The 22,143-nt window shown below is 37.1% G+C and overlaps 3 protein-coding genes, 1 long non-coding RNA gene and 1 pseudogene across 5 annotated transcripts; 2 read left to right on the forward strand and 3 right to left on the reverse strand.

Moving 5' to 3' along the window:
* Window positions 1-3,232: 3,232 nt before the first annotated feature.
* On the reverse strand, window positions 3,233-7,123 carry LOC149042547 (uncharacterized). The gene is made up of 5 exons (XM_089213078.1): window positions 6,642-7,123; window positions 6,313-6,418; window positions 5,749-5,975; window positions 4,947-5,240; window positions 3,233-4,380 (listed from the first exon to the last, which is right to left on the reverse strand). Exons 1-5 carry the CDS (start codon window positions 6,975-6,977, stop codon window positions 4,006-4,008), a joined length of 1,338 nt encoding a protein of 445 aa, XP_089069204.1. The 5' UTR covers window positions 6,978-7,123; the 3' UTR covers window positions 3,233-4,005.
* LOC149042548 (uncharacterized) lies at window positions 4,040-7,430 on the forward strand. The gene is made up of 4 exons (XR_016188661.1): window positions 4,040-4,185; window positions 4,890-5,071; window positions 5,639-5,681; window positions 7,183-7,430. It is a non-coding gene; the product is annotated as an uncharacterized LOC149042548 (long non-coding RNA).
* Window positions 7,431-7,533: 103 nt separating this feature from the next.
* Window positions 7,534-9,118, reverse strand: LOC149042549 (uncharacterized). Its single transcript, XM_089213099.1, has 2 exons — window positions 8,668-9,118; window positions 7,534-8,213 (listed from the first exon to the last, which is right to left on the reverse strand). Exons 1-2 carry the CDS (start codon window positions 8,777-8,779, stop codon window positions 7,534-7,536), a joined length of 792 nt encoding a protein of 263 aa, XP_089069225.1. The 5' UTR covers window positions 8,780-9,118.
* Window positions 9,119-9,152: 34 nt separating this feature from the next.
* Window positions 9,153-11,942, forward strand: LOC149042550 (uncharacterized). 2 transcript variants are annotated; one of them, XM_089213124.1, is made up of 4 exons: window positions 9,153-10,284; window positions 10,418-10,589; window positions 11,007-11,193; window positions 11,474-11,942. In XM_089213124.1, the coding sequence occupies exons 3-4, from the start codon at window positions 11,085-11,087 to the stop codon at window positions 11,788-11,790; spliced, it is 426 nt and encodes a 141-aa protein (XP_089069250.1). In that variant the 5' UTR covers window positions 9,153-10,284; window positions 10,418-10,589; window positions 11,007-11,084; the 3' UTR covers window positions 11,791-11,942. The 2 variants fall into 2 exon arrangements, with proteins under 2 accessions (XP_089069250.1, XP_089069251.1); XM_089213125.1 differs by having other exon boundaries at window positions 9,164-10,589; window positions 11,488-11,942.
* Window positions 11,943-18,794: 6,852 nt separating this feature from the next.
* Window positions 18,795-20,515, reverse strand: LOC149042551 (uncharacterized; annotated as a pseudogene).
* Window positions 20,516-22,143: the final 1,628 nt, after the last annotated feature.

The following is a 22,143-nucleotide window of genomic DNA, read 5'->3' on the forward strand; positions in this document are numbered from 1 at the left end:
CGACTAAGAAGAAAATCAAACTGTTATTGTCGAAAAAAAGTAATTTTTAAATGGGATATTATTCGATGAGTTTTTTTCGTGAACGTTATTGTTTAAAATTCTTGCTTTGTCCGCGTAGCTTCAGTTTTCGTTTTGTTGTTATTTATCATTATTATTATTCTTAATTCCCTCAATCCCCCGCTCTTTACATTACCCCCGAAATCCATGTGAGAGCCCCTTTCTCGTACCCAATGGTATTATTAATTATTGCTGTACATCATTGCATTAACAACGAAAAACATTGACCATTCCATCAATAAATGAATTTATGGGAAAAAAATGTGAAACAAAACTTTGATTCGCAGTATTTTTGCGAGTTTCAGAATACTCGTTGCAGGTAAAAGGATTTCTCTGAATAGCAAGAAATACTCATTTTTTATCAAATGAAATTATTTGGCAAAATGTTGATGTATTTCTTAATTTTGTTCATAACACGCAATAATATAGTTAGTGACTTAGTTCAAAATGGCAACTAGGATTTGCACCATAATTTCAAGGAACTATCTACATCTATTCTCCCCTTTTACCGTGGATCGTTGATTTTGAGAGGCTGGGGTCAAATGAGTCTGGATTAAAACTTTGTTATGGTTCAAATGGTTCTTTATTTGGAAAATCCTATTCTTTTCGGTGAATTATAGCTTCTACACTTTTCTGTTTGTATCCTTGAAATAGATGATCAAAAATGCCCAATGATTTATAATCAAACTGTGTTTGTTTTTCTAACAATTAAGCCACAGCAACAATTCAGCTTCAAAGAGATATGTTTCTTGCTCTATCTGCCTCTAACTCGAAAGCCATATAAATGACCTATTTAATAATAAAAGTGATCAAAACAAATTGAGAAACATGAGCACATTGTTTTGACAACATTTTCGAGGAAAAAAAGAAGTAATGTAAAGTCATTGAAGGTATGCTATAGACTTCCACTTATACAAAATAAATAAATAAATAAACCGATTCTAATCAAAGATTTCATTCGCAAAAAAATGTCCCTTCAATAATTTTTTTTGTCATTTTGTCATGTTTTGTCATTTTGTTACGTTTGCGCCGCCACAATGCTGAAATAACTTCCCATAAAAGATAACACATTTTGGTTTCCTATGACACTCTATGATAATTGAAAACCTAACTTTTTATTTCTTTTTTATCTTCCTGCTCGTTACAAAATCGGAATTTAATGGCGTACTTCGTCAAATTCGTTGGTTAGAGCTTCTTATTGATAATTTGAACGTTTCCTTGTAGAGTCCGAAAGAGGTGCTTGTTTTTATAATTAAATGGACAAAAATAAACAGGTAAGGGTTTACGAAGGAGTACTTTTCACTCCTGAGATCAAAAATTATGATAATGATAACAACAATGATAAAGACATTAATCATTTTTCGATTCTGTCTGCAATGAAAGAAGGAAAGAACTGAAAAATTTGAAACTTACCTAGATATCAAAGCTAATTTGAACTTGTGATAATTAATTTCTGCTGATTCATTGCCCTTCAATATTAAACCTTTATTCCCAAATAGGAACAGTAAATCATGGAGAAGGAACATGATTCACAGGAAGTTCCTACCAGCGAACCAAAATAAACATCGTTATGGTAATTTAACAAAGCATTATATTGCCACTGCTGTTGTATACGTATTTCAGCTAAAAACAAGGGGGATACGGAAGGAAATATGGATAGAAATATGGATATGAAAGGTGTGGCGAAGGTGAATTGGCCAACTTAGCTTGTAGCAAGGCTGCTTGATTATCAAAAATTACCCATCACCAATATCATGACACACAGGAAGTTCCTACTAACACCAAAATTAACAGTGGTTGTATGGTAATTTGACAAAGTTTCACAATGCCAGCTGTTGTGCTTGTGTAAAAGCGGTATCATAGGAAACCATCAAATGAATTCTTCACTTTCATAAACTAGGTTCACATCTATTCATTTCTTTAATGCACGCGTTTTCGACGACGAACCAATTTAGTCAATTACTTAATGACAGAGAAATTTTGCGAGCTTTATCGGTCTAAACGTCTTCTCGATTTTGTTATGAATATAAAATTGCAGGAAAGTTGCGTAACCTATAGCTACATATTTTTTTCCTGAGCCATCTTGTTTAAAACAATTCTTTCAAGTCCAATTTATCTCAGTTCAGCACAAACGGTTTTAATATCAGTGTGGGTATCATTAGGAAATGTTATTAATCATTCTTGAGTATGGGCGACAGTATAGATATGAAAGGTGTCGTGGAGGTGAATGTAGCGCCTTCTTTTTTTGCGTAATTTGCTAAAAATAGTTGGAAAAGTGTATTTAATTCATGGTTTCATAACACTTTAAACGCTTTCCAAACTATTTTGTGTTTTCCAAAATAGCCTATTTTTTGATAAATCAATAGTTTTCCTCTGCACGTTTAGGAAAACTAGCAAAATTAATCAAATTTCGCGGATAAAATCTTAGAAGGATTAAAAAATCTTATTTTCTCCTGCAAGATTGAGCATGTCTGTAAAAAACAATGTGTTAAGAGTCAACCATGGAAAGATGCAGAGGTAATCTGCAACCACTCAGGAAATAGATATTATAGGAATTCTGCAACCACTCAGTCACCTAGATGTCACAGAAATTCTGCATTCACTCAGTACCATGTTGTCGCAGAAATTCTGCGATCACCAAGTCACAAGCTGTCGCAGAAATTCTGCGACCCCTCAAGCACTGGATGTCGCAGAAATTCTGCGATCACCCAGTCACAAGCTGTCGCAGAAATTCTGCAACCACTCAAGCACTGGATGTCACAGAAATTCTGCGATCACCTAGTCACAAGCTGTCGCAGAAATTCTGCGACCACTCAAGCACTGGATGTCGCAGAAATTCTGCGATCACTCAGTCTCAAGCTGTTGCAGAAATTCTGCGACCCCTCACTCAAAACTTGTTGCAGAAATTATGCAACCTCTTCACCACTGGGTGTCGCAGAAATTCTGCAACCACTCAACCACTGGATGTCACAGAAATTCTGCAATCACATTTACACAATCACAATACAGCCATTTAGCAATCTTACTAAAACCAGTCAATAAAAAATTCCACAACATTTGGTCAGTGATCCTCAATCACTCTATGATTTACAATAATTAAACTATCAAATGGCACATCTTCATAAATGTGGTAGTTATACTCATCTGTTAAGGAAGTAAGAAATACAATAAACAGTTCAAGTCACGTCCCTTTATTGCACGATCAGATAAATGAAATGAAAAAATATAATAAATCCAATGACATAAAATTTTGAGATCTATCACACAAACAATTTGATTCCACTTTAAAAGAGGAAAATATAAACTGTTACACTGCCATTCCTTTGAACTATCTCAAAAACATATGTAAAAATTACAACTAATAAAAAATTTCTTATTTTTATCTTGCATTTACCCTACCCTGTAATAAAGGCCCTTGAGGCCTTATGGATGGAGAGTTAAGTTACAATAAATCCATGCTACATTTCAGTAGTTTCAATACACGGTGGCTTAGAAAATTCGACATCGAGGGAAAAAAATTTTGGTTTCTTATATATCTATATATATGTCCTACCTACGGCCTCGAGATGAGAGACTCGGGTTGAAATCGATTGCTAAATAAACATCCATAAATAAATATATTTTCCTCACAGAGTGGCAACTAGATACGACTCGATCGATAAAAGACTTCATCGATGTAGGTGGATTCATTTACCACATCTTGCTGAACAGTGTCAAAGCAAAAAGAATACCTAGCTTTGAACTTAACTCGACTCTGTAACTTATAGAGAATTAATTGTAAACTCCACATAGGCAGAGGCCACTGAGCAACACACAAGTCATTAAACCGCAATTCCAGTACATGCGTGTTCTAAAGCAACGTTACTACGCATGTGTCACGACACTCTATGTAATTTTACACAAAGAGCTAAGCCCAATTTCAGGAAGGAATGGCGTAAAGGAAAAAACTCAAGATTGAATTGTCCTCAAAGCAACATATCTTTCCTTGAGAAATTTTCTTGTTGATGGCATTAGCTTGTTGTCTTCCGTAAGCTCAAATGAACTGCACACTATACAGCTCTTAGGAAGGATCTCCACCCATGGTCTGGATTTTTGTCGGGGAACATGCTGAGGAGTCCACTTTCCACAGTAAGTGCCTTTCCAGTAATGCACCTTAAAATTGTCCTCCTCGACGGCCAGGACCTTGCCAATGCAGGGCAGTTTATCGTAATTGGCGAAGTACAAAGCCACAAAGCAGCTGACTTGAAGAGTAGCGAGGAAATCGTCTACCATTTCAATAGGCGCTTCCCTTTCCCTCGGGGTCCTGTAACGTCCTGTGTAAATCTGAAATATTCAACAGACATTTCATTAGAATTTACTTGTTTAGGTGAGCATTTCGACTGAGATGTATCAATTATCAATTGTTCTTATCATTTTATTCTTTGATTAATTATAAGTAATGGATTATGTGACCGTGTCATATTCGATTAGTGCAATTTGGTGTGAATAAGCACAAATAAGTTTCCAAAGACAACAAAATTTTTGCACGAGCCTGAAGGGCAAGTGCAATTTCGTGGTATTTGAAAAATTACAAGTGCTTAGTAAACCAAATTGCAAGAACAATGTGCAGACAAAATTTTGAAAGTGTGTTTGCCCTATTTGTAATTTGGACTCATGTTGCAACTTTGCATTTGTGCTACATGAGAATTGGCTTGTTTTCAGCAAATCAGAAGCATGTAATTTTATCATGTACATTATTATATATCTAAAGTTGGACTTGTATAATCTATAACTGGACGCAGAAGGGGTTAGAGGAATGGACCCCTCTAATTATTTCTCTTTTATATCTGTAGGACCATTTGAAGGCTTGGCTTTTTAGTGTCCACTGCTGCATTTTAATTATTATTCACCTCTGTGATAGGCTGGATCTCTTTCTCTCTGAGCTCTAAAAGTTCATGAGGGAGTTCAGCATTTGAGGCTAAAACAGTCCTTGAAGTATTCTTCAATTTATCCACTGGCCAAGTGTAGTTGTCAGGTACTGATAATAGATTAAACTCTGTATTTGCTAACCAGGATTCCCACTCTTCAGATGCTTTTAAGGGCATATTCTTGGGATATTTGGTGGGAATATCTCTCTTCAATCCCTCCATGTCCAGTTTATGTAGGGAAGGAGTCACAGTATTTGGCTTTCCAGAGGGTAAACTCTAGTACAGCAAAAAAAGGCAACAATGAATTTGATATATTAAACCTCTCAAGGCAGCCAGGTGAACAATCAAACATGGTTTGATTTTATTCTGGTTTAAATATTAAATAATTGTAACTTATCTGTTAAATTCAACAAAATTAATCTTTAAACCAGAGTAGCATCAAACCATGTCTAGCAATGTATTTGTTGGCTCAAATTTCCTTGAGAGACAATAATAAGGGCTTTCTCTTTCCATTTAATTCTTCTTTGACTTGTACACATTATGATCCCAATCTTAAAGACAGGGAAAAGCAGTGAGATACATTTTAAATTAAGGATCAATTTAAACCCAGCATATTCTTAACATGTAATGTCAGCAAACATTCAGTTATTTGGAGCATTAATGTTATTTTTCAGGCCTACAAATTGTCAGTGCCAATGCTACTTCAGAAAACATCAGGTAAGCTTTTAAGTTACTATTTTAACTATGACTCAGGAACCACTAATTAAGAATTTCATGTGCTAACCTTCAGCATTGCAATGGGCTCTTTCCATGGCTCATGGCTCCAATTTCTGTAGTGCATAACTGCTTTTCCATCCTCATTCAATGTAAATTTAAAGCACTTTGGAACTGTGTGTTCATGTAACTCCTCACAATAATCACTAATCCATGATTTTATGTCATAAACCATCTTGAGCATATAGGGCTTGGGTGTTGGATTCTTCATGCATGTTTCCAGTGCCTTCAGTAATTCTAAGTGACAGTGAAGTGTAAATTAAATTAAGATCTTACATGTACTCTGTAAATAAACATTTACACCAAATTTATAACATGTCAATGTCACATTTAGTCTGTTAATTCAAGTGGAAGTGTTCATACTTTCTATAGACTAAATTTTGAACCATGCTCTTGCCTCGTGCAGAAATTTGTTTGATCACAGTGCTAGTTGCTATGTATTTATATTGATAGATAACTTATGTGAATATTTGCCACACAAGATTATCACACTGCACAGGCAGTTTTGATTGTTGAACCTCTCAGTTACTCCAACTGTACCTTGAAGTAATTACTTTATGTTAGAACAACTTACCTGTGACTGTGTAAACATCCAGTTTGTCTAAGTGCTTTGAATAAACCCCAAAAAAGGCATCTATGTCCTCATGGGTATGTCCCACTGGGAGAAAGTTAACTCTTATCTGAAATACAAGAAGGGAAAGTGGTGTTGTTTTTTTTTAATTTCAACTTCAGGTTACATTCATTCAGTAGTTGCAAAAATTGAGATTGAATGGAAACTAACTTCCCACCCAAATGGACCTTGAAAACATTGCAATGGGACATTTTGACACTTGAACAAAGTGCTTTGTGGGAAATGTGAATAAGGCAAATGCATTTCTTTTAAAATTACCCAAGATAACATACTTTTTCAAAAATTTTCTCTTTAACCAGAAGTGCCAATAGAGCAAACATGTAGCGGTTCTTGTTTTCTCTAACACAGTTGTCAAACTGCAGATAGAGAATGGGTGGTAGGTCAAATTCCTCCGACCATCTTACAAGGACTTCCAACAGAACTGTCATAGTGAGATTAGAGTCATGAGGATACTGGTAGTAGTCAAATGACCCATAAATCTCCTTTCCATTTTGTGCTTGTCCGTTGTGAATAATGGAACCAACAAGGTGTGTTCCCACAGTCGTAAGTGCAGACATTGCCTTGGTAATTCGGCGCACACTTGGGACATTTGTGGTGTGTTGGTCCATACCATCAGCAATATTTGCCACATACTTTGATGGGTACCTCCTGGCTTTATACCTGTGAAGATAGTACACCCTCCTTTCCTGCCTAGTGATATAAGGAAAAATTATTATTAGTTCTTAAGACCAGAAGACTAGTGAATTGCTTTTGATGTGACAGATTTTTTGTTCATCAAACTAACTGTACTTTTTTAAACATTTCTCTCACCAGACTTAATCAAGATGAAGCTTCAGCAAGTGATCAATTTCAGCCCTTCTGGCTTTGTCCACAGTTTTCTCTTTCTCCTGCTTGTATTTTGTGCAGTCTGTGCATTTTGTAAAGCGATTTTCCTAGAAGATTCAAATTGATAGATCATTTCTGCATGTATGAGGTATAACATGAAAAAAAACTAGGCATGGTTCATCTCAGCAGTTTACAGACCAAACAAAGCCACAAAATAAAACTTTTTTCACTCATGATTGTTGGATAAGAGGTGGTCATGACCTACTGGGCCCCCTATTTTGCTATCTAGGTTTCCATATTTAACACATTTTCATGTTCTCTTTGGGTGCCATTGTCAAATTAATGTATTGGAACAGCAATGATATTATTACATAAATGGTTTATAAAATACACACACCTGTAAGTGTTAGTCATCATCATACTGAAAACTATTGCATATTTGGTGCCACTTACCTTGGGAATGGTGACATGAAGAAAATTCCTTTCCCATAGGCCATAAAAATGAGAAAGGGATACTGTTGGCTGATTGAGTGCTTTATTTTCCTCCAGCATTTTTTTGTAAATGTCACTTTTAGTAAAGCATGTTGGTAAATGGATGCCACCATTGTCTGGTTGGTGGTCCCCTACACAGCTAACAAAAAACTGCAACCAGGCAATGCAATCTGCAGTCTTGCTAGTGATTGACTTCCTTCCTTTATTCCCATGCTCCAGCACATTTGCACCATCTTTAAATTTTCCCCAAATTCGTCTAAAGGTTTCCTTATTTAAATTGTGTGCAAGAAGCCATGCTTCCCTACACACAATCTTTCCTTTTACATAAAATTCAGTTTGTAGTTCATTGGAATCATCAGAGCTACTGTGTTGATGCAGGTACTCTAAAAAATAGTTTCGCTTTCCTGCCTTTTTCTTTGCTTCAGCATATCTTATGTCTTCTACAGACAGTTGCCTCATGCACTTTTTTGCGCAACAGTTAATGGAAATGATCCACAAAATTTCCTCGTCTCGTCTAGCAGATAAATCTAAATTTGAGAAAAAATTATGGGACCATATTAAATGGAAATTAAAACTTGTTCAAGTCTTCGTTGAAAGTATAATCACTTAAGACGAAGGTAACCTTGAATTTTGATCAATAACATTGATTAACTTGCCCTTTGCGCAGTAAACGAACACAAAAGGATGTGTTGTGATTCATCGAGAGGTAAATGAGTGGCCTTGTATTCTGTAGTTTTGCTGTATTTTCTCGATTAGTGGACCCTTATGCACGGGTTAAAGTCAACTTGAAAGTATGTAGTGTGGCTTTGTGATGCGGTCGGTTGTCTGTACAGTTAGAAAAAATTGTGATTTCAGTGATTCGATTACGCGGTGATCTGTGTTGTGGCCGGATAATTTTTTCAAAGGTGTTGCTTTTCTCAGAGATCAAAACGCCCCTCTTTCGAGCTTCACTATAAAATTTTAAAATCAAAATTTCCTCACCCTGTGGCGTTTCGTCATACCCCAATGAAGTATCGGCATCGTGAAGAGAAATACTCATAGCATCTGTGATAAGACAATAAGTCGGCGTCGTATGGTCAACGTTGACACTCATGCATATAATTTTTTCCGAATTTGAGGTTATTTTACAATTAACAGTTAAACTGGATCTAGGTTTACGTTTTTCTTGAAATAAATGGATTTACCGTTGAAAGTATATCACACAGACTTTGGTTATATAGCCTGCGAACCAGTATTTTCTTCTCCGCGCAAGTGAAGCAGGAGAAACAGTAAGACTCACAATACGCGCGTTCAGCTAGATTCTGCGACACCAATCCGTGATCAGTTAGGGGCTTTAAATTACATTGCGCATTTATGATCTGTCCTCAAACCAATCTTAAATTAAAATTAAATTTGTGGTGTTAATGAAAAATTCTTGAGACTGGATTGACTGCGTATTTAGTATTTACATCTTCTTGAACTCAAACTCAGACTCCAATGTTTCATCAATATTATGATTTAATTTTTTGACCGTCTGGTGGCACGTTGTGACAAAAGGCAACAATCGTTCGTGACCTTTTGGCTTTTGTGTACATGAAAGGGCCGATTGTTGACCCCCGACAGAGTCCTTCCTATGATGTTTTCTGGGTACCCTCATGCTTTGAAACGTTGTTTGAATTTCAAAAGGACCTCTTCAAATGTTTTTTCGAAGAGTTAGTCCGAAGCAATCTTATTCCTTCGCCTTAGTGAGAACATATTTTTCGCCTAATGGGTGGCACGAATTGGGAGGTCTCGAACGGCTTGTCATGGGTTTTGATGTCAAAGATGGAATCTTCAGCGGATTTTTCCCCTTTAAACACTGTGGTATCCACTTTTTATAGTGGATAAATTTCAAATCGCTACTTCAAATCTCTGACTGGCATACCGTGCACATAAGTTGATCAAGTATTAACCGAATATGGAGCCATTTTCAAAACGCCCGCGGTTTTTGTTTGATTCAGACCTAGTTATGTATATTTGCCCGATGATACCGCCAGAGATCGTTGGACTGTGGGCGAAAACAAAATTAACTGTTCCCACGATTGGAAGGAAACGACGATTTAATACCAAAATTTAAAAGGCATAGCGTGGACAAGGCCTCACAGTTATAACACAAAAACAACAGGAAGTGTCAAGGCAACTTTTAAGTTGCGTCGACTGGTTCTCACAGGAAAATGTCACCTTTTTAATTTATTCTGAAGGTGTAAAAAGCTTTGACGGAAATGCAGTTCATCGCGACTCTTTTCATCACTGCTATTATTGTTCCCTCAATAGTATAAAAAAAGGCAATGATGATTCGCGATAAGAGGTCTTCAGGTCTTCAGGTCTTCAGGAGTGTATCCCAGAACTGATCAGCCTTGGTCGTAAACTAACCTTCTACTTAAGATGCCTCCAAAAGATAAGCGCAGTAATGAAGCGAAACTGTGGTACATTAAAGTGAATTCGGGAGCCGCGTATTTATACAGAGGAGGAAAAAGAGTGGAAAATTTCTTAAACATAATCGGAGCTGAATCATACGAAGACTCATCAGGTTCTGTTGCTGAAGAATCTGGAGCATCACCTCCCAAGAAGAAACTCAAGGTGATTTAAAGTATACAGTATACATTTATTGCTGACATTGGACTCTAAATTCCCATTCAATCCAGGTTATGGCTAAATTACTGATGTATCAATTCACTGTAAGCCTAAAATCTATCATCAATTCTTCTTTCAGCTCGAATTCACTCCAATAAATTCACGGGGCGCGTATCGGTTTGGATCTGTGAACATTTGGGCTCGTAGTATTTAGCAACAGCCAGTTAGACGTACAACAAAGCGATCTGGCAAAGTTACCACATTACGAGGGAGCGTTTTTAACCATAGGTGAAGCAGGGGAGCAGTGCGAGGTAAGATAAAAATCTAGGTGAGACTCTCCCGCAACCGTTCGACTATCGAGTGACTTGGAAAGAAATGAATTAAGTGACGAGGCATTGTTATTTTAATTGCCCTTGTTATTTTAATTGCCCTTGTTAGCATAAGACGTTATGTTTCTTGTCGCCTTCCGTTGTTTTAATTTTCCGAAAAGTTTCATTTTAACCGGGAAATGTTATAAGTTAAGTTAAATGAACTTAATATGAACATTTACTTCATTTTTATGATAAAAAATCATGTTACGTTCCAGTTAGGCTGAGAACGGCACGGAAAAATCGCCTTTAACGAATACATGCAGGATTTTACTACAATCCTAATCAAATCCTGTTTTTTGTGGATAACTTTTAGTTGTTTGCATTTACTTATTACGACTCATATTTTTCTCTTCACAGAATGCTGATGATGTAATTAGCACTGTTTCCCGCATTAATTTCTGCAAGCTTACATCATTTAACATTGTTTTATTTACAATGGTTGAAGGTGTAAAAAATCTAAAAGAAAAAATGCTAAAAGAGGGCGCTACTCTGGCACAGCATGGCTACTTTTACGTCCAAAATAAACCTCCAACTACAGCACAAAGTAAGATACTTCTAGAATTAAACAACTGTCCTCAGAAGAAAGTTTTAAAAACCTCATAGTCAACAGAATTGAATTATTTGATGTACTTGTAGAGTTAACAAAAATATATATCATGATTCTATAATCTGAACTTGTTTTAAACTTTCTCCTTGAGAGCGTATTACATGCACAATTTATAATAAGGTTTGGTGAATTAAAACGTTCCAGCAGTGTCGAAAGAAATTAGTAAGTGTATAATACGCATATATCATATTGTTGATACTCATTTTAATTTTTTTAGGTCCGTATTTACAGGAAGCCTTGGAAACCTTTGTAGTTGGACACTGGTCTGTCTCAAGGCAAATAACCTCGAGACATTTGTCCGCCAGTAAGGAAAATTTGATTTTCCTGAATTCATTCCCAGCACAAGGCTACACATGGCTTGTAGAAAACCTCTCCAGAGAAGGGGACGTGGTTATTGATGCTGGAACCCCCAATGGCTATGCAATGGTGGCTGCGTTGAGGAAAGGGCGAAGCGCAGTTAGGATAGACAGTATCGCTTTGCCTTCCGAACAGGCAGCGATAGAGACTAAAATTTGTAGTCTTGTATCTTCCTAGTTTATATGTCAATGACAATCTACTAGTTAGTAAACAATTCAATTGACAAAGTTTATGTTATCAAAAATTTTTTTTGAGTGTAAGTCTGATTTGTAATTTGAATTACCTACTCATTAAAGCTATGGGTCCCGTTGGGAGCCCTTAGATTCCAATCGTGAGGTTCATTTCACTTGTTTTATTTAAAAGCAAGCATGGAAAAAGCGTCAGGATGAAGAGTATTGTTGACGTATATAGAAAAACATTAAAAAACTAGAGTTGAAAATGACGGTATAGATTAGGACCCTTAAAATTTCCTATCTGAAACTACTGCAGAATTTCTTCAACACTACACGTAACATGGTGCAGAATTTCTGCAGCACTTGACGTTACAGCGTGCAGAATTTCTGCAACACTTGACGTTACAGCGTGCAGAATTTCTGCAGCACTTGACGGTACATCGTGCAGAATTTCTGCAGCACTTGACGTTTCATCGTGCAGAATTTCTGCAACACTTGACGTTACACCCTGCAGAATTTGTGCAGCACTTGACGTTTCATCGTGCAGAATTTCTACAGCACTTGACGTTACACCGTGCAGAATTTCTGCAACACTTGACGTTACAGCGTGCAGAATTTCTGCAGCACTTGACGGTAAATCGTGCAGAGTTTCTGCAGCACTTGACGTTACACCGTGCAGAATTTCTGCAACACTTGACGTTACATCGTGCAGAATTTCTGCAGCACTTGACGTTACATCGTGCAGAATTTCTGCAGCACTTGACGGTACACCGTGCAGAATTTCTGCAGCACTTGACGTTACATCGTGCAGAATTTCTGCAGCACTTGACGTTTCATCGAGCAGAATTTCTGCAGCGCTTGACGTTACATCGCGCAGAATTTCTGCTGCATTTGACGTTATCCAATGCAGAATTTTAAATAAACCAGGTTATCAGATTTTTTAAATATTATGTTAAAATCATAGACTTTATTGTTCATATATTAAACGTTCAGATAATTTTGGGCACTTTCACCATGTTTAACAGACCATGCAGTGGAAAATGGAATATTTGTATGGGTAAAATGCCTTGACATTTAACTGTCCGTGGAATTAAACAAAGTTTTGCCCTTTTGAAACGACTCTTTTCCTTCCTCCGTGAAAATCGAAGTCTTTCTGGTGCTATCATTTATGAGACATTTCCGTGCTTTCTGCCTAGATAGTGCTACTTTGAGGTCATCCTCCCTCTAGGTCTTTAAAAAAAAGGTGTTATTCAACGTATTTTTGCGGAATTGACACTAATTTTACTCCTAAATAAGCCATTTTTGGCGGAAAACGCTATTTTGGAAAACACAAAATAGTTTGGAAAGCGTTTTTATTGTTGCTGCAGTCTGTGTCGAATCTTTAAAGTATCGTCTGAATTTTTTGCTGTGATTGGTCCTATAAGTGACAGCCTCAAGATGTTGAAAAAACTACGCCACGGTAAGTACAATTTCTGCTCGAGCTTTGTATCAGAACCATTCAAACGTCTTCGGCCGAAAAAACAATTGTAGTAGCATAAACATGTCCAAAATCGTTATGAACAGTGTTATCCACGATGGCGTACAAGAGAAATACCAAAAATAATTATCACTGTTCAAACATTTATTCAAGCAAAAAGTAATCTAACCAGGACAAAAATATTTCTCTTTGTACACAAAAGACAAATGACGTTCTGAGTCGGAAATATTGATATGTATATTTATACAGGGAGTTCGAGAAGCTATTGGTTAATTGATAGAATTTCCTCGTTTTGTCTTTTAAAGCGAATTTTCCTTAACCACGCACAAGTGAAAAAGAACCGGAGAGGAAATCATGTATAGGGTAAGCAGTCCTAAAGCAAACTCTGGGTTCCAGAGGTTACTTTGTGATGGTATCGGAATTTTTTTAATAGGAACTAAGGAATACCACTGGTCGCTAAAAAAATATATTAAATAAACATTAATAAATAATGATAAAGAGAGAACATAGTGCTCGCGGCTTCTCATGGCCTAAGGCAAATGTCAAAACTATTTAAAACGAAACCATTGGTTACAGAACTTTATTTAGGTTCAGATTATCAGGGAACGTTTCTAATGAGTCTTGTATCATGTATTCCGTTTTCAACCGTGTCCATCAATTGCTGTTTTGTGACATGATATCCACTGCATTTGGATCACAAGGTGATTTATAATTAAGTGTTATTCGTATTTAATAGTAAGAATTATTTCCAAACGTTTCATAATAACATTATGTGTATATGTATTTGCGATATTTAGACAGGCTAGTCCAGTTTAGCTCAGAGCTGGTTTTTACATGGGGGCCTATGTAAACAATGACAAGGGAAGACCACAACACCGGGAGCTAAGTTCCCTACTCTTTGCGAGAAGCGCGTTGGTTCTTCAACGTCCCCTGTTAACCATTTCAGAGAAGAGAATGGGGACGGAGCTTAGGGCTTATCTTCCTTCCCCGAGGAGACTAGAATGTCTAATAAGTAGCCTTTGTCATAGAAAAGGCAGCCACTGGTCGCTCGGTCTTAATTATTTTACGACCCTGGGTGTTGGCACCGCCTGCACACCAGTTCTGCGCTCCACAACGTGAGTTAACCGAAAGCGCGAATCGTCAAACTTTCGAAAGCGGATTCCATTTCCTTCACGAGAGCCGTGCCGCGTTTACATTGCGCAGGTAGAAAAGGTCGTCCGGAATGAGCGTTTCGTTCTGTAATGAAAACCTCACTCAGAAATGACTCGTTTCGAATAAATTTTACGCTGGTTATTATATGGCAACCTGTATGAACTCATTCTTGTACAAAACTCACTCGGATATCATGTAAAAGGCCCCTAGTTTTATTCCCAGAGCATCACGTTTTGCTTGCCTGTCTGAATACTAAAAAATTTCAGTAGCGTTGAAGCAACAATCCGCTTTTAACTGTTGCACTGCCGCTAAAACAACGGTTAGTGAAGAGAGCACAGAATTCAACGTAAACAAAAATCTTTACACATGCTAAATATTCACTTGTGTCGGTATCAATTATTGCGTGACTAGCTTATGATATAAATGAGGGAGGGGAAAACACAACGCAAAACCTGGGCTACTCTCAAAAAGTAATACCCAGGCGTAATATAATAATCGAAACGGCTAATAAAATCATAAATAAACAAGGTGAGAGTCTTATGTTAGACTTCTTTACAAATTGTAATGATTTATGCCGGTTTACGGTAGCGACACGTTGGCGCACCATGTATATTTCATAGTCGCTTTGAAGTAAATTTTGGCGGACTTTGAGTTCGTGTCAAGGTAGAACAACACAAATACAAAAGAAAATTTTTACAGTAACTTAATAACCATCCTTTGGTCTTTTAAAAGCTTGAAGGTCAGTAGATTCTGTCATATTGGTCATTGTTAAAACTGTCTTTGTTTTGATGCTACTTTTGGACATAGGAGAAGTATGTTGGACAAAAATATTCACCAAAAAACAAATATTTCTTTGCCAGCTTCAATAACAACAGGGGATTAAGTTAAGATGATAAAACAAAGGACTAAGTTCTCAGAAATACCGTAGGTCTAGTACATTCGTCACATGAGGTCACACAACTCGGGTAATATTCACGGTGAAAATGTGCATATTTAAGCAGTCGAACGAAAAAAGTCATTTCTCGAAAACTCCAATAAATTTATAAAAAAAATACTACACCATTATTATAAGAACATATTGGGCTACAAAATATGAAAGTAGGAGAAAAAAGGACTTTTGGGCGACTTGCCACAATGTTTCAAATTCGTTCGATGGATGCTGACTTCCTCTATGAAGAAGCAACAGTGGATTGTGTCGCCAAGTGGCACTACACGACACTCCTTTGACAGGCCATGAAAGTAACTACTTGGTATTTTTAGGCATAAAAAAAAAAACTTTAGAGGAGCCTACGCAAAATTTCTAATTTTGTCGGCGCCGCAAACTCGAGGTCATTTTAGGTCATTTTAAGACAATTTAGATATCACCCAAGGTCATTTTAGGTCGTTTAAGGTCATTTTGGAAATCACCCAAGGTCACCTCAGGTCATTTAAGGTCATTTTAGGTCGTTTTAGGTCATTCATCGTTTAAGTAACTACCAAATCTATCATGTTTGCCAACAGGAGTATTAGAAATAAAATAAAAAACCCAACCTTTTGTAAGCAAGTCCGTTAGAAGAATTTTCATTTTTATCAACGGTAAGCCAACGTAGTACGTTATGGCAATGGCCAAACACGCAAAAATGAATGTGGTTTGAGAGATTTACTCATGGGAATGCAAAGGCAATCACTAATTAAGTTTCTTTTCAGTTAGAAAGTGAAACTTCTGTTAAATTTTAGTCCGCTCGAATTACTACATTATAAGACTGACTCTATGTAATTGGAATTTCTGTTGTACTTATCATAGACATTTATCTCGGGGTATTTCATTTTACTCTGATCAGCAGTGTGTATGTATGCTTCAATCCCCTAAATGAAAAGGAAGTCTTTGGAACTAGTCTCATTAAATCGAATAATATTTCCATTTTCTCGTAACCTCAAAACTCGATAAAAGTTGATACAAATATTTAGCCTCACCTTAAAGCGGAGCTCCTATACTTTCCAGTCTTTATTCTAAAGCCTGGAAAAAGTTTTTAAAGGCGGCTCTCATAACTTTACAATTAAGTGAAGTTGATGGTTCATCCTGCCTATTTGGTTTACGAACAATGTTTTCAGGCAAACGAAACAAATCAAAAAAAAAAAAGAAAAAAGGAAAAAAAAGGAAAAGGAAAGGAAAAAAAAACAAACAAACAAACAAACGCCGGGAACAAACAAGCAAACAAAAAGACATGCAGAAACTGAAAATATCCTTGATTTTTTATTTTACCACCTTAAAGTCCTCTGTAAGAAAAATGAAATTAATGGAATCAAACAGCAGCAACGATCACAGTTGTCACAAATTAGAGAAGGTAGTTTTACCTACCCGCCACTTGTCTATTTCCTCTGCATCGAGTACGTTACGGCCACTCAATTGGTCACGAAAGTATTGGGCCATGAAGAAGTTATATTTGTTTATTTATTTAATGATTTATTTACTTAGTTTTAGGTAAAGTATTGGAGCTACAATTAAATGTGTGTTTGCTTGCGGATGAACAGTCGTGCATGATTTTCTAGTCAGTTGTAAATCGAAGCAATTCTCTTAAGGTGTTGTTGTCATTGGTGAAGATGTGAAACAATCGAACTTGTTCTGGAGATCAAAAAGTTGAATGATCATTTAAAAAGATACGATTCTTTCATCATAGGTGTTGATAGGAAGCTCTTAAGAAAACACAGAAGCCTTGTCCACCTGTTTAACAATGTGAATTTTTAAATGCAACAGGTCACAGAAACCGATAACCCTAACCCTTTTTTTCCACCCTTTGACAAGTAGCGTTGTTCTTACAAGGATTTTGAATGCAATTTCTTTGACAAAAGAAATTATAAACACTTTCAATATCTCCATCACCGTAAATGACGTAGTCATTATCATCGTCATCGCCGTCATAATTTTCATTTCTGACGGATTCTTTCAACATTATAACTACTAAACCATTGTGCTCTTTTTTTATCTCCGAATTGAATGGTATTAACTATCGAATTACTCTTCTCTCTCATCATTAGAGTTGTCTGATTTCATCTATTTGTGAATTCGCGCGCTGTTTATGTTCTTTGCTTTGCACATTATAGTACTATAGTGCGTTGACATTTTCATGAGAAATTTCTTTCATAGGAGCCTCTCTCAGCTTAATGTTACAAAAGATAACACTTGCACGTATCTTTGCACTCTCGGCCATTCCCAGGTTTTCCGGGCCCTTCAATCGTATCGTTTCAAAAGGCATGGGGACTGAAATTGTGAATACCTTTGGCACACTCATCGATGTCCGAAGACAACGAATTAGTTGGTTAGGTGAACTGCAAGTAATCATTTGCTTCTCTTTTTAATCTGGTTAATGCTGCATCAAATGTATCCGTTGGTAGGTTCATTCTAGTTTGTAATCTACTTATTCACAATCTGAGTTACTTTTCAAATCTTAGACGCCAGTTTCAGATTTAAGAAAACACCATCCCCTTCATTCACTCTCTTTTTTTTTCGCTTTTTGTTGCTTAGAAATAACGATGTAAATGACACGTGTTCACGCAGTTAGTGTACAACTTGCATAATTCTTAAAAATTGAATTGAGGATAACTTGAGATGATTTTTGTTTAGCTGTTTGGCATCTCGAACCTTTACATCCAGCAGAACACAGACAGTGATAAGGTTTGTCTGCAGATTTGCTTTGACAAGTGGTGTTGCTCTCGCAAGGATTTTCAGCACACATATTTTTGCAAAAGAGAGAAAGAGAGATTAAACAATAGCTTTTATGTTCAATATAACACGACTTAGCTAGACAGCGTATTATGCAAGTGTGTTGAAAATTTGCACATGCACATGAACTACTTTTGCAATATTCACTTAAGAGAAACTTAGGTATGGTTCGCACGAGACTTATAATCTCTCAACGATTCCGGTATGCTCTTGTTCTCGGATAATTTTGTCATAGTCCCTCAATAAATCTGGATCCTTTTTCAACCTGAAATGCAGTGTTCGCAGTCGGGTTTCGCTCAATCGGTAACTATTCATGGAAGGTTGCAAATCCTCTTTCCATGGTAATCCCATCTCGTAGTTGTGACCATTGAAGTGAATTTCTGGCTTTCATATCTGCATGTAGTGATTGATCCTGTGTAGTTATTCCAACATTCTCCGACGCCCAGAATTTCTTCAAGCTCTCCACTAATTAGTCACCTTGCTCCCCAAACATCGAATTACATCTACCGGAAATAATCAAGTTGGGGGATACAACACTGTTGGATGATTGATTGTGTATTGGTCCGGACAACCACCATCCAAATTTGCTGTAGACTGCAGTCGGACCCTGGTCGCCTTTAATGGAATCTCCCGACACAAAGTCCCAGTAATAGTCGGATCCAATCAGGACATCAATTAATTAGGTGGTGAAGTTGTCTGCCAATTCCAGGCCTTCTAAATTGACATAGTCAGCTATATTGACTCTGCTTGGCAGAGGCGAACAGATTACCGGGAAGTTCACTGCATACAATTCTACTTCCTCATGATTTCGGGTTTTTGTAAACACAGTTTTACCACATTGCATTTCCGTTTCCGGTAACTCGTGTCTCCGAAGGTGTTGATGTGCATATCACTCGATGAGACATACGATCGTTGACTTCCATTGTCGAAAAGCACACGTACAGCAATTGAATTTGATCCGTTGACTGCCATGCAACTTGCTGTTTTTATAAGTACAATTGCCTTGGTAGTAGACTTCGCAGTTGTGGTCGTACTAACAGTCACGTACTCGTTCGGCTTTCCTCTCGGGATGCCGTTTCCGTTTGGCCTTCTTTGTTCTTCTGTGGGCTTATCTATTCTTGTGCAAATCGATTGGTGATGCTTTTCATCACAGTGTCGGCATCTCTTTGTTTTGAAACAATTCTTCGCATCATGGCCAGTTTTGAGGCAAATAAAACATTGATCATTCCTTTGAAGAATGTCTCCTCGTTCTTTCGTTTGTTGAACATCCGTATCCGTAGAGGAGGCTGAATAATGTTCTCCATTGCAGTAAACACATCGAAACTGAAATTCTTTGCTTTCCGCCGTAAATAGTTTATTCGCTATGGGAATCGATTTTGAAGAATTCGAACCCGGGTTTGGCGGTTTTCGTAACGGGACTTCCTGTGTTTTGACAGCCTCACTGGCTTCACGCGCTTCGACTTCTCCTTTGATTGTGTCTAGCAACTCATCGATTTTCTATACCTCATTGGTCGATTTTAGTGCAATCTCCAGCCGTATTTCGTTGGGAAGTTTAGACATTATGATTGGAATTAACAGACTGCCATATTCCTGGGACGACACTCCCAGAGAGGAAAGTCCTCCCACATGTACGCTTAATTTATCGTAGAGAAATCGAAGAGACGATGGACGATCCGTTAGGCACGGTTGTAATTTTAAAATTTCTTCCATGTATGCGGAGATGATCTGTTGTATTTTGCCAAATCGTTGTTCGAGTATTTCCACGGCGGAAATAGTTGTCCATAGCTGTCGCTTGATAAAGCAAGACCTGGAATGGCTCGGCTGGCGGCACCTTCCAATAGCGATCTCAAATAGTTGAATTTTATCGATTTTCGAGAGACTTACGTTGTCATGCATTGCAGACTTGTACGAGTCCCAAAATCCCATCCAGGTCGTGACATCACCGCGAAATTTAGGGAGAACAAGTTTCGCTTGTTTTGCCTTGATTTGACTTGGAACCGACGGCGACACGCCTCCTGGTAGCGCTTGAATTAATCCCGCAAGTGGGTTAGGAGGTTCTTGCGTAACTCCAGCAGCCGGTTGAGAAACATCGCTTATTTCCTTCTGGCATGTGATAACTTTCTCCACATGCCTCTCAGATCCTTCGATCTCCTGTGGAATTTCGTCGACGTTACACAGTGATAAAACTTCATGGTCGACGTCTTCGATAGTCTTCAATTTTGCTTCCAGCAATCGACTTATGACCTCCAATTTATGAACTTGTTCGCTAGATGAAAACGTAAATAATTCATCTTCTACAATGTCGGTTACCTTACTCATGTTTTTGGTAACAATAGCACGTTGTGCTCCACGGATCGCTCGCAATCGTGTTAATCTTTCTTTTTTTTCTTCAGTCGTCATGATTGTCTTATTCGTCGAGGAGCTCAGGGCCCCACGTTGGGTTCCATATAATAATAGTTTTGGAAACTCCGTTAAACGTGTTTATTTTGTAGGAATCACTCATACATCAACTCGCTCAATCGAAAAACATTGAAACTCTTAAAAAGAAATCAGGATATTATTACAAAAAAAAACGCAGTGATCAAACCGTTAAACAAGAATATGTCGAACAAAACGCAGTGTCCGATGTCACTGATTAACTTAGTTATAAAACAGTGTGAACGATGTCTACAGAACAGACTACAGAACAAAAAGATCTTTCAAAATATTTAATCGAAGAAAGAGGATATACACAGTTGATTAACCAGTATACTACAGACTACCATACTCTGATAGATCACATTTATACAAATATATCACATCTTGTAAAATCGGCTGGTACACTTGAGTCATACTACAGTGATCATAAGCCAATTTAGATGTCCTTCACAGCTTTGTGAAGAATGTTACTATTGGTAACCTTGATAAAGTACTTAGTCTAATAAAAATTTCAAGTCCATACATAGACTTTTATTGCCAGCAACATTCTAAAATTTTACAGTTTCTGGAAGCGCACTGAAGACCATAATTATTATTTTGTGATATCTCTTTATGAGGCTAATTGTTACACTGGCTGTCTAACCAGCAGTTTGATAAAAAAATTATTTAAACTTACTAATACTTGCTAATTGCTACACTAGCTCTGGCCAGCAGTTTAATGAAAAATTATTTAAACTTAGTTACTTAATACTTAGATTTTTTGACTGTGCTAATGATGCCAACAAAGAAAAAATAGCCTTCAGAAATTCATTTTGACTAATCATAGTTATGAGTCTGTGCAAATTAATAATGTCTTCAAAATTCCTTTCAGGACTATCATTTTCTGCGTAATAAGCACATTTCTTCCCGGGAATTTCAATATCCCCCCCTCTATTTAATGGAGATCCCTTTGAAGTAAGTAATTTTTTAATTTCATTATGCCCCTCCGTGGCAGAGAGCCTTCTCGATGCAATGTTAAGAGTAAATTTTTAAATATTATTCAGTTATTTGGAAGTGGATATCTTTTTTCTATAATTTTCAGGGTTTATTTTTTTTAATCTAAATGATATATCTACAGCGCATGTACCCCTCTTGGTTTCATTGATTAATTCTGGTATGTGGATTCATGCAAAACGGAACTGTATTCACCATGGCAGATGGATAACTAAGGGTATCAAATACCATGCACATCTAATAGATATTCCGGTCCACAAGACCAGCTGTTCTTTGCTACCTAATATTTTTACAAAGTCTACTTTGACAAGGCTGTTTGATACAGTGTATTTCACCAACCTACCACAGTAGCTGTCAATAATAACTGCATTGTCACAGCTTCACAAGTTGATGTCTCCCACCTATAGGTGGTACAACTACATTGTAAACCATGCATCTAATCTGTTATATTCCCAACAAGGAGTACATGTTGATGGCATACCTGTATACAAGAGCATGTATTAAATACAGTGAGGTTTTGTTCAAAACTGTAACACTAAAACCTGGACACAAACAAATTTGAATACCTGAAACACCAACATCCTGCAATGACTGAACTTAACATGAACCATACTGTA

The sequence above is a fragment of the Pocillopora damicornis genome, chromosome 7 (genome assembly GCF_964200805.1).
Source record: "Pocillopora damicornis chromosome 7, jaPocDami1.2, whole genome shotgun sequence".
In the NCBI taxonomy this organism is placed as follows: domain Eukaryota; kingdom Metazoa; phylum Cnidaria; class Anthozoa; order Scleractinia; family Pocilloporidae; genus Pocillopora; species Pocillopora damicornis.

Coding starts and splice junctions, on each gene's coding strand:
- LOC149042549 (XM_089213099.1), bottom strand. CDS start 8,779: ATGAGTGTCAACGTTGACCATACGACGCCGACTTATTGTCTTATCACA. Junction 8,214..8,667: donor GTATGACGAAACGCCACAGG/GTGAGGAAATTT, acceptor TCTCAAATTTAG/ATTTATCTGCTAGACGAGAC.
- LOC149042550 (XM_089213124.1), top strand. CDS start 11,085: ATGGTTGAAGGTGTAAAAAATCTAAAAGAAAAAATGCTAAAAGAGGGC. Junction 11,194..11,473: donor ACCTCCAACTACAGCACAAA/GTAAGATACTTC, acceptor TAATTTTTTTAG/GTCCGTATTTACAGGAAGCC.
- LOC149042547 (XM_089213078.1), bottom strand. CDS start 6,977: ATGGACCAACACACCACAAATGTCCCAAGTGTGCGCCGAATTACCAAG. Junction 6,419..6,641: donor AAGAGAAAATTTTTGAAAAA/GTATGTTATCTT, acceptor CTTGTATTTCAG/ATAAGAGTTAACTTTCTCCC. Junction 5,241..5,748: donor AGCCCATTGCAATGCTGAAG/GTTAGCACATGA, acceptor TTGCTGTACTAG/AGTTTACCCTCTGGAAAGCC.